The sequence below is a fragment of the Cyphomyrmex costatus genome, unplaced genomic scaffold, assembly GCF_001594065.2.
Source record: "Cyphomyrmex costatus isolate MS0001 unplaced genomic scaffold, Ccosl1.0 scaffold2, whole genome shotgun sequence".
NCBI classification, from domain to species: Eukaryota; Metazoa; Arthropoda; class Insecta; order Hymenoptera; family Formicidae; genus Cyphomyrmex; species Cyphomyrmex costatus.
The window spans coordinates 2,371,059-2,383,520 of NW_017276038.1; the positions used below are offsets into that span (position 1 = coordinate 2,371,059).

At 34.0% G+C, this 12,462-nt stretch overlaps 1 protein-coding gene across 1 annotated transcript; it reads right to left on the minus strand.

Moving 5' to 3' along the window:
- Positions 1 to 1,474: 1,474 nt before the first annotated feature.
- cwo (transcription factor cwo) lies at positions 1,475 to 7,405 on the minus strand. The gene is made up of 4 exons (XM_018538907.1): positions 7,156 to 7,405; positions 4,008 to 4,194; positions 3,160 to 3,396; positions 1,475 to 2,561 (listed from the first exon to the last, which is right to left on the minus strand). The coding sequence occupies exons 1-4, from the start codon at positions 7,270 to 7,272 to the stop codon at positions 1,948 to 1,950; spliced, it is 1,155 nt and encodes a 384-aa protein (XP_018394409.1). The 5' UTR covers positions 7,273 to 7,405; the 3' UTR covers positions 1,475 to 1,947.
- Positions 7,406 to 12,462: the final 5,057 nt, after the last annotated feature.

The window sequence follows — 12,462 nt, forward strand, 5'->3', positions numbered from 1 at the left end:
AATATAAAGCACTTCCACAAATTGATGCAAATGTTTTATATCTAATAAAAGATTAATTAAAAAACAGTTTTTTATCGAAAAATATTTTTCTAACAATTTTAATATTTCCTTAATTTTTTATTTTTTTTTATTTTTCTTACCATCTTTTCCAAGAAAATATAATAAATTGAGGGCGCTTTATACTTATGGCTAAGACTGTATTTATCTATCGGGATCTTGAAGCAAGATTTCTTCGCTCCCGCGTGAATCAATTCTGTTAGGTAGTAACGTTTGTCTATTGTCATGCGTTTGTTGCGTTAACCTAACAGAAAGAAATCATTTTCATAGACATAATAAGGTTCGTTTGTGTTACTTGCATTTTTGCATTCAGAATCTTTGCTTTCTCTCTCCCCAACGCTTGAATATGTATTTATCTCATAAATGCAAAAATGTTTGAGAATTTCAAGCGACACGAACAATTTATTGGTACATCTATGATCTTTTGTCCTTTTCATGTCTATGATTTTACTAGAAAATATACAAGAAACGAAATTGTTTCCAGATCCCTGCTTTGTATTGAGACACAACGTGCTCTTCCACTGAATACTCAACATGTTCAATATTTAATTGATAAACGATCCGTAGATTCATCAATATGCATACTAATTTTTTACTAAGGAAATAGCAGCACGAAAATTCATCGGATAGAAAATAAGTATCGAGGAAGGAGAATAGACGAAGTCAAAACGGGAACGAGATGAAATGTCCGTTAGGGAAAAGGAAGAAGGAAAACGAATGTCTGAATTATACAGATTAACGACGAAGAAAGACACACCGAAGCCAGTACGACTTGGAGCTTCCTATCCTTAATACTCTACCTATGTACAACCCTTTCTCGAACCTCGTAAATGCTAAAGCAACCCACAGCCTCAGTAAATGTACAAACATCCTCGGTATCTTCTATGCATACATCCGAAAAGCGGCCTATACACGATATTTAATTATTATCACAAATATATTTGAAGATATGAGTAATAATAAGAGATTTACAATTACATGATCAGAATTTATTTTATCTATTGAGATTTAACGCGCTGATACTAATTATATCAATCAATTGTATCGTATATAGGCCACTTTATGATCGAAAACAATTCGTTGAAAACTAATTTATCGAACGAACAATTTATCGAAAGAAAATTGATCGAAAAAATAATTAGTCGAAAGTATAATTCATCGAAAGGATAATTGATGGAATGGAGACTTGATCGAAAGAACAATTGTTTGAAAGTATAATCGGTCGAAAGGATGACTAATCGAAAAGACAATTGGTCGAAAGGATGACTAATCGAAAAGACAATTGGTCGAAAGGACAATTGATCAAAACCATCCCAACAAAATTAGGTTAGTTTTTATACGGTTTTTTGTTAAAAGACATACGACTTCTATAATCATACCGATGTACATGAATTTCGACAATTGTCTTTTCGATTAGTCATCCTCTTTTGACCAATTATACTTTCGAACAATTGTCCTTTGGATCAATTGTCCATTCGATCAATTATCCTTTCGATGAATTATACTTTCGACTAATTATCTTTTCGATCAATTTTATTTCGATGAATTGTCCGTTCGACAAATTGTTGTTCGATCAATTATCACCAAACCCACTTCATGCCGTCCACCGCGTATTGCGATCAATAAAATAGGAGGATCACAAACTGTTCTTGATTCTCGTGAGCGCCACGTGGACAGCTTTAATCATCGCTCCCGATTCCCATCGCAATGTCTAACGATATTATTGAAGAATTCGCAAGATTCTTACATTCATGTATTAGCTCACTGATTCAAAGATCAGTCTACTGATGGTAATCGGAAAATGATGACACAAAATACATCTTTCTCGCTCATAATGGATACAAGCAATTGGATGACGAATTATTCATTTTAATTGTTTTCGCCTCTCTTTTATGTCTGATGCTGGTGAATGGGACTGTGGTGTTGCGACCACGTTGGCGGCGACGAGTGATTGAAATTAACCGATATCGTAACCGGATGTAAAACGGTGTCGGGTCCGGTGTCCGGAATGAAGCTCAGGTGAGGTCTGATCAAAGACGCCTCAACTGTCAGTGGCACGTAGAAGGATCCAGCGTCGTGCAGAGCGAAGATTGGCACCCCGTGAGACAATGAGGATGGTGGCTTATCTAGCCCGATACCATTCGACACTGGCGGCGAACACGATTTCACCCTCTCCGCCGAGAACCTCTGCTTGATCGAACTCTTGAACTTGTAGTTGGTCGGCCGGTCTCGACAGGAGACGGTTCCGGATCCAGGCGGCGTACTATGCGAGTGGGTGCTGTGATTGCTGTCATCACTTACAATCGTCGGTGGTGGCACAATCGCCGGTCGCAACAGCGGGCGCTCTGGGTCGCCGAACGAGCTCACACCCGAGCTCGAGCCATGGTCCGAGTGGCCACCATTGGGCTGGCATATCGTCGGAATACTCGTGTGCGAATAGCTGGCGCCGTTTATCACACCATTCATCACTGGCAACTCGGGGTGTGGGAAGCCTAATCGATCACCTAGAGCAAATTTCAATGATTAACTGCCGAATCTCCTTTTAAAGCACACTGAGAGAAAAAAAATGGTTGCAATTATCATAATTTAACTATAATTTATAGTAATTTTTGGTACCAATTATATATGAATATTTTTATAGACCTATAAACATACTTATTATAAACATTGTAGCAGTAATAATTATAAAAATAGAGTTCATAATTATTTTATCATGTAATTGTAATCACAAATATCAAACTTTTTTCTCAATACACAAATATCAAATATACGTACTGATAATTATTATTCTATTATGAAATTTGAGTAGTTATATGCATACTATAATTATTTTATTATACCTATTCATAAGTATTTTACATTCAATTAAAATTAATCACAAATAATATATCAAACACTTTTCTCTCAGTATATATATTCTATATCTCATCAGGAAATAATTATAATTCTATCTCGATTGTATCAACATTTTGAAAATATTAATTTGATCAAATATTAAGAATTCATGATCTTCAAGATATATAGAAAACATTAAGTGTATACTGTTCTCCAAATAAAGATCGTTACGCTGCTTACGTCTTCAAAAAGTCAAATGGTACGTACTGGTGGCTACGATTTTGTCGCAGTGCTGCTGCAAATGATTAATGAGCTGTACAAAGAGGGTATCCCTCGCGAAAAAACCCTCGACCTCGATGAGGAAATGCATGGTTTCGCTCAAACACTCCTGAAATCCTAGCTTATAATGCTCCGCAGCGGTGGAAGCCGCGGTTGAGTGGGACACGCTGTCCACGCTGTCCTCAGGATGTGTGTGCACTGGCGTGACAGGTGAGTGCTTGGTATCTAAAACATTGTCAATTCCGAGTGATGGCGTAAGTATGACTTAGGTATACACTGTTAGTATCAAAAGAACAAAACCCAATCCCTTGAGTTAAATATAACATTTTATTATTTTTAACTTCGACATGTGACGTGCCAAAATCAATCCATTTCTGTGATTGAATTGTTTAAAATAAAGTTCAAAATAAACAACTTCCATATTAACATATTTAGTAAAAAATTAATTGAATCAATACATTTCTTAAGTTAAATTATTTAAAACAAAATTAATAAGTACAAAGGGCTAAATTATTTAACTCCATTACTCTCCATCTTTACTTAACATACTGAATTGGAACAGTGACTACCTAGAGAAATTATTAAAAATAATTCAAACTGAATACAATTTTTATGAAATTATGAATTTAGCAGTATATGTCTGTCGCTTTCAAGATACAGTATCGACAGAACGCATATTTCTTATTCTTAATTTGCAATCTGTGGTCTGTTCGTGAAATGACATTGGCAGACCTTATTGCCAACTCGCGAAAATACAATGCGCGGTATTACATAATATATTCTCGTTCCTGAAATAATTTCGTTTGGGAGAATCGCGATCGGATTGAAATGCTCACCTTGCCGACCGAGGCCTTGAAGATGCTTCATGTGGCGGATCGCCATCTCGATGATTTCTGTCTTCTCGACTCTGCCCCGACCCTTCTTCAAGTATTCTGCCGGTATAAGTCTGCTGAGATCGGCCAGGCAGTTGTTCATACGATCTCTCCTACGCTTCTCGATGATCCTGTGTGACATCGGATCTTGCTGCAATAAAAACGAATACGATCCAATTATCAATCCGATCAATCCGAACAACTTAATAATAGACTTAGAGTCGCCCATCGATGTTTTAAAATATTTTAGAACTTTATCATGATAATATAATCTACTGATAATCACATATACGATATAACTTTATATTATTATATTTATATTTATTTATTATCATAGTTATTTGTTTGAAGGCGAATTATCGTTAAGTAATGTTTAAATTAATTATTGAAAATAGTGACTAATTATATATTTTATAGTTAAACAAAAATCTTTTTGACTCTTATATCGCCCTTGACATCATATTGTTTATTTTTATATAACGAGTCCCTTATTTCTTTTCTATTAATTTGTTATTTATATTATTACTATCGCTAGAAAGAAAACTATATAATAATGTAATAATTTATTATTATACGAAAAGAAATTTTATTAATATTTATGAACAAAGACATTGAAAATATAAAATAATTATTTCTCAGGTTAACAAATAGTAAAGTATAATATTACTGATTTCTTAGTAATTTAAATACGTTTAAAACAATCGATATAAATACTTCACAAAGTTTTGAAAGAACTGGTATGCCAACATACGTGTGCTAAGAGTACTTTCTTTAAAAATGACTCACGCAAGTCGATACATTTAATTATTCGTTTGTAGTAGTTACGGTCAATATGTGGTCAGACGTGAGACGCTTTTACAATATCTCGCATTAATCGGGGACAATTAAAATACCGACCTCCATAAACAGAACCGTTTTTTACGCAGTTTTGTTGTTGCACTTAAAGAGTAAATTACGACTCCAAAATATGATCTCACATTGAGTGAGCAATATTTACTGGTCACCCATGAACTCCCATGGATATCTTAAAGCGGCATTTGCGTTGCGAACGAGAGAGATTGTAATTACGCTATCGCGCGCAAATTAAAACACGTTATCATCTTTAAAGGTCACGTCGCGATTGGCTACTGGAGCGCAATTATCTATACGTGCCACGTGTCACGATCTCTCGAGGTACGTATCGCGGTTAGTTAGGTAACCGCTTAATTCGCCGAAAAGTTCGTCTATCGCGCGAATATGCGGAAAGATAACGTCGGCGATGAGGCACGAAGCAATATGATGTAATGCAGAAGTCTCACGTTTCACGACAAAATTACGGCTGATACATATGAGAGCAATTCCTGATAATTATGTTCAATAACAAGCTCTTTAAATGAATTGAGACAAACGCATATCCTGTAACGCTATGAGTGAATGAACAATTGCAGTTACGATCGAAATCTTTAGATAATTGCGATTTATTTTACAATCTTACAATATTTTAACCGATTTCGTACTTGTTTATTTTGAAAACAATAGAATCTTTCTAAATTGTTTAATTTTTTGAATATAATAATATTATTTTAAATATAATATAATAACAATTGATATCATTTTTTAAATATATTTTATTTTGAGATGTATTATAATTATCTGCATATATATATATAATATCGTACCAAGTCACAATCGGAACTTACATAACTACATTCTTACGCGAACGTCTGCTTTGAAAACAAACATGCCTTATTCTTCCAGATAACCACAATTTGCTCTCGTCAAGATAATCGATGCAAACCTTCGAACGAATGCCTGTTAAATTCATTTCAAAACAAATTTTTACAAGAGAATGGAATGAGCGGTCTGCTCCGTAATTATTCGATTGAAACAGCAAACGAACAAAAGCGACGTCACAATGACGCTTCGATACTTGCTGATTTACGAGCATGTAGCGTTCAAACCACGGTAACATAACGCTCGTTCCTGGCACGCGGCCAACATGACGTTTTCCATGGAACTCATTCATGCGAAATTACGCAAGCGATCGGCGCATAAATCGGTGCATCCCGTCAAGAACGGGAACGGAATATGCGGCGCAGAGAGGACCCTAAAGATCATAAATCACACAGGATGAAGGGATGAAATAGTGACTTTACTTCGAAGATCATATTTGGAGTGGCCGAAATTTTGGCCAACTTAAAACAAACTTCTTTTCGAATGTAAATTTATATTATTCGGACGCTCTAATCCTTTCCAAAAATCACGTATAGCTAACCCTTCATTACTCGCGTTCAGTGGCACCCCTACTTTATAAATTCACTAAATATGAATTTATATACATATTATTTTGTATTTAAGATAAATTGTTTTACGATAAAAAAATTTTGCAAAAACTTTATCTAAAAGTTGTATAAAATATTATCAATTTTTATTTAATTGTAAATTATCGGAAAGAGAGAGAGAGAGAGAGAAAGAGAGAAAACAATGAAAATTAAAATATAATATTGAGGTGTCAGAAGCACTCCACGCGAGTAAGTAACTTATACATTAAAAAGAAAACCACACGCGAACAAGATTAGTTAAATGTTACTGATAAAGGAATAGGTAAAAAAATATCCCAGGTTAGAGAGAGATTCCGATGGATGATAAACACTTAACTCTATTTAAAGGTTGTATAAAATATTATGAATCTTTCATTGTAAACCATCAAAGAAAACAATGAAAATTAAAGGTCAGAAACGCGCGAATAATTACGTTAAAAGACCACGTGAGTAATATACAGTTAATTAAATGTTATTAATGAGAAGGAATAGATGGAAGATGTAGAATATTATCAATATTTGTTCATGTTTAAATCATCAAAGAGAATAATAAACATTTAAATACACTAATATCGAGATGTCAGAAATATCCCAAGCGAGTAATTACGTCAATAAATCCACGAGTAATGCGGAAGTAATTAAATGTTACTAATGAAAGAAAATAGATAGCAAAAAGTAGTTCAAGTTAGGTAGACAAATGTGTTCCAATATTTTATGGTCATAATCGAAACTGCAGTTTATCCGTCTTTCCTCCGAGCGGAAAGAAACAAGATATCGATTTCATCCAATTAGATTGGCGGATGCGTATTCACCTCTTTATTCAAACAACGCCTCTTCCTCGGTGGCGGTGAATGCACCGATGCGTCAACGCGGCTGTTCGTCGGATAGTACTGCATGTTCAGGATGTTATCCATACTGTGCGTGACCATTCTGCTTTGAATAGCAAAATATAGAAGGGGAAAGACACCTTCTCTTATCTTCCGCGAAGTCTTCGAAAACCGGAAAATCGATCCGCTTAAAAATCACTGTCACCCTCAATGTTTCTGTTTAAATACTTGCGATACGTGCGATACACGTGTTTGTGCCATTCGAAAATAAACGTCTATATCGATAAATATCGAAGTATATCACGCTGGTGAAATTCACTCTCGAAACGATTTTCTCGTGAAGAAAATTCGTTTTCGAATAATACTTTTTTCAGTCAGTTCCCATAAACGGTTTGCACTATATGGAGTAACTATATGCTGTGGGACACTTTTAAAATTTGTATAGCAATAGCTGTTCCATATGCAATTCAATCGAAATGGATTTCTCGTCGAGGAAAAATGTTCGATTTTACATTTTATATATAACTTGCATCCCTCGACTGTCAATTATGTATTACTACACACAGACAGCGCAAGAGTATTATTCTTTCAATTAATACTAGGTTCAGTTCAGTAAATATTGCAATACGTTTAATTGTCTTTCCGTTTCTTTCTTTTTGTTTATTTAAAAACATATAATATATTATATTTTTGCGAGTACCGAGAGATTGCTCCAAGCACTATCGCGGTTATCAAAACTCAGCAAGAGATTAGCCGACCACTTAGCACTTAGGACGGGCGATGCCACTCGCTCTCGTTATCGAACAGTTGCTGTTCATGCTCGCGAATCGCAGGCGCACCGACGACTACGAGCTGCGAGCGACGACACTCGCGTTTCTTCAGCCATCGGGAGGGAGACATCACATCGGGTCGGGCCGCGCCGCGCCGCACCGCGTCGACAGCGATGAGGAGGCATCACGTGTCGGAAACGCGATGTATTACGCCCAACACGTGAGGCGACACGCGTCTCTGCCTCGCCGCATCGCGTCACACCGTCCATCGGAACGACCCAGGGGTCTTGCTGTTTCTGACTTCGACTACTGCGAGTCCCCTGTACATCGCGCACCATCGTACCCGATTACGTCGTTCGACTCTCCTTCGAATTTCTCTTCGGGGAAATCCAGTTCCATGGATTTTCACGCGAGTCTTTATTGGTTACCTTTCTGCCGCTCGTGTCATCGTATGCAAGCCAGCGCGAATAATATTTGCAAATATTTACGAAAGACATTTCTAGGAAGGATTTCAAATTCAATTAACATGATATTTTACTACGCGTACTTTGATGTAATATTAATGAATGCGCTAAAAAAAAAAACACTATTCTTCTTTAATCATTAACTTTGTTAATTTAATTACTCTTCTATTTACACATTTTTATGATATAAAACCTATTCTTTACAGAAATATTTCATTAAGTTTAACAAGATATTTTATGAAAGATATAGTTAACTTTAATAAAATTTTTGACATGGTTAAAAAAACTATTATAATACATACGTAAGAATATACTTTCGCTCATGTTAATTATTCCTTATATTTTATGATTTATTTTTATAACATGTTAATATAAATTATTTGTTAAATTTCATTTTAGCTTATTCACCGAATCACATATCAAGAAGGAGGGTAATTTTCAAATTTATTGGAGCAGATGATTAGTTAATCAGTTAAAAGAGCTTCATACGCATTCAATGTAATTTAGGTTGCAAATTATATTCTTGCATGTACACAAATATAACTTATTACATAAATCTGCGCGCGCGTAAACACATTAATTAAATTAATTAATCTTAACACATCCGAATACATTTGTCCCCGTGATTGCAGTTGTTACTTATTACTTTTACTAGTATATCAACATATATTACATTTAACAAAAGGACTCATAGCTAATGTTAATAAAAATTATATCTTTATTTTATCAACGTACATACATTCATTCTTCAAAAAAGTCTCCAAAATATAAAAAACAAGGTAAAATAATTTAAATGTATAATGTATGTATAAATATATGTGTAGGATAAAATAGAGTTATATAGAGATCATCTAAAGTATCAGTCTACATAATTAATCACCACTTTAATTATGTAAATTGTAGACTGATACTTCAACTAATTTAATCACGTTCTATTTTGTATATTGGTCATCAATATTAATGCTTACATGAAATAATATGTCATAAACGTGACTACTTCTTAAAAAAATACTACACATATTATTCTTCTATTATTATATTGAAATATTCAAAAAATGCAATGTAAATATAACTGCACACTAAAAATGATAAAATATCGACAGCAATATTAAAAATAATTATTAGCTTTCTATATTAATATATAGTATAATGTATTCTCTGATTAAATATTAAGAAGAAATCATTAACATTAACGAGACTTTCAAGCAAAACGAAATTATTAAAATTTATTGGAAAGTCATGAATGACGTGATAAGACGGATTTAATTGCATTACTCTATAGGATTTATTCACTACCTTATACCTTGTAAAAGTATAATATACTCCTTATGAACCAGTCCTTATATTTGCTTTCGAATGTCACGTGATATGTTTCTCACGTTTGCTATCTATCGAGCATCCAAAGTCCACTAAGAAAGATCCGTTATAGAATTTTTCGGTAAAAAGATCCAATTTAATCTTTATTTAATTTTATAAAAGTTGTGGTTTATTTATAGTGATTTATTTAGTGGTTTATATATTCTCTTATCTCCATCATTCATTAAAATTGTTCGTTAAATTAAATATTTACTAAAATAAGATGTAAAATGAAGAATAAACTATCATTATCAGAAGAAAGTCGTTTACGACATTATTTAGTTTAGAACATATGCTATACGTTATATATATATTATATACAGTTAAAGATCATCGAGGAAGTAAAGTCGTGATAAGCGCACGTAATTGGTTAATAAAAGACCTCTATTCCTATAGCTAATAAATAAAACATAATTTTCTCTGACGTAACTGCTTGCACTCCTTCCGCGAAATAAACCAGCCTGTCCTTATCACATGTATATGCAAAAATATAAAACGTTATTCAGTTATCTTCCTCGCTAATCTTCGTCAGCGCGGATTATCATTATTTCAGTTACAAAGTCTGATGTGATATCATAAATACGGATAAATATTTGCAATTATAATTTAAATAATGAAATATGTAATTTTGATTCAGAACTACGGCACAATGTTTGTTTAAAAATTAACTATTCTAAAATATTAATTCTCTGCTTATTACTGTGACTCTCGTTTGTATTATCTAAACTAAGGACTGAAAAGCCTTTAATCTCGGTAAAAGATACGAGTATTAAATCTGTCCCATTTGTATTATCTTAATTAAGACTAAAAAGATAGAACGACAGCAAAGTCGGATATAACTGAATAAGCTATGCGTACAAAAAATTACAAATTTAAAAAATGGAGCTGTTTACAAACAATTTTTTCCTTTCGACGTATTACACGATTTATTAAATTCAATTGGAATACATCATCATGCAAATCACATCTTATGTAAATTGCGAGATACAATTAAGATAGAATTCACAGAGTAAATTGTAAATTATAATATCGTCAATTATCGAATTCTCTCATTAAATTATAATGCTGCAATCGTAAACGTTCGCGGAGCCGCGATAAGCCTGATGATACAGGATGCTGAGGCATGTCGAGAGAACGAGCGAGCAGTTATTTGCACATTGACCGGCGATCGCCTCGAAACAGTGAGAAGAAGTCGACAGAAGAAATCCGACGACGACGACGACGACGACGACGACGGAGGAAAAAAAAGCGGTGCGAAAACCGCTTTAACGGGGTCGAGTTATCGGCATGCCGGATATAACCGGTACTCGGTGATCTCTGCGAGCTCTCGCATGGGCATGAAAGCTCGCATTATGACCGAGAGTTTATCAGCGAACGCGTTGACCGCGGTGGTCCAGCCAATGTTTTTCAAACGATAACCGGGCATCACCGGATCCCAGCATCTCAGCGACAACAACCGCGGCTGGAGCTTCTTATCGTCGGTCCGCCTCGTGCGCAAATCTACTTTTGTTTCGACGATCGCCGATACGTCAGCAGGTCTGCACAACGTTAAGTCAAGCCCACTTTGGCTGATCCATAATTCGCGTTAGTAAAAAAAAAAAGGATAGCATTTCGTTTGTAACTTTACATAATATGAAAAACATTGGAACTAGAACACACACATACATAAAAATGCATTAATAAATTAGAAATAAAAACAAAATAGAACGAATTTAATTCACAAGTACCATCTGCAAAAAATAATCAGAAATACATATACAAATGTCAAAATATATAATACAATTATAAATAGATACATTTAATTATAAATATTTTATTTGTGAAATCGGACATGAATTTTATTATATACGAGTAGATTATCTAATATGGTCTTATTAATATTACTAAAGCGAACTATAGCGAATCCGAGGTATTATAGTATTTCTTCACAACCGTTCTATGTTGTTAAAATATTACAAGAAGGAAGATTTAAAATGATTTTCACAATCTTATTGACAAAATTTGAATCCAAGATCAAAATATAATATTTATAATTTGACTTATTCTAAAAATTCCAATTATTATAATAAAAATTCTCAGATTAATTATAAGAAATAAAAAATCTCATTTTAAAAGTGCTACATATGTTAATCTTGGTAGCGACAAATTAAAAACTTCTGTACCTTGGCACTCTAGAATCTCCAAATGCGTGTTACACACAAAATTATGTCACATGTCGTAATCTATGAACTGGTCCTAAAAGATTAACGCCAAGTTTTAAAGAGATCGAATATTATAATATTAAATTTACATTGTAAAAAGGCATTATTGAATGTGTTTAGGAATCTAGTTATTTCTTTAATTTTTTTTCGAAATAAATTGCTAAAAATTCAACGAGAAATTTGAACAAATTATTAAATAAATTTTAATTTATTATTAAATAAAATAATATATAATATTAATATTATAATAGCACATACACACACACACACACACACACACACACACACACACGTTTCAGCGATGTGTTACACGAGGAAAATCCAGTATGTTTATGCAAATCACATGGCGCTGTCGCGGCGACTATATTTAGATGCAAAAATAAATTACTCGACGCATCGTACCGAAGCAGCTGCAGATCGACGACACGCAAAGTTGGTAAAAAAACGTGAAGAGTTCCTCGAGCAGACCTCCATAACTTCGCGCTTGGCGACGCCAAGTGC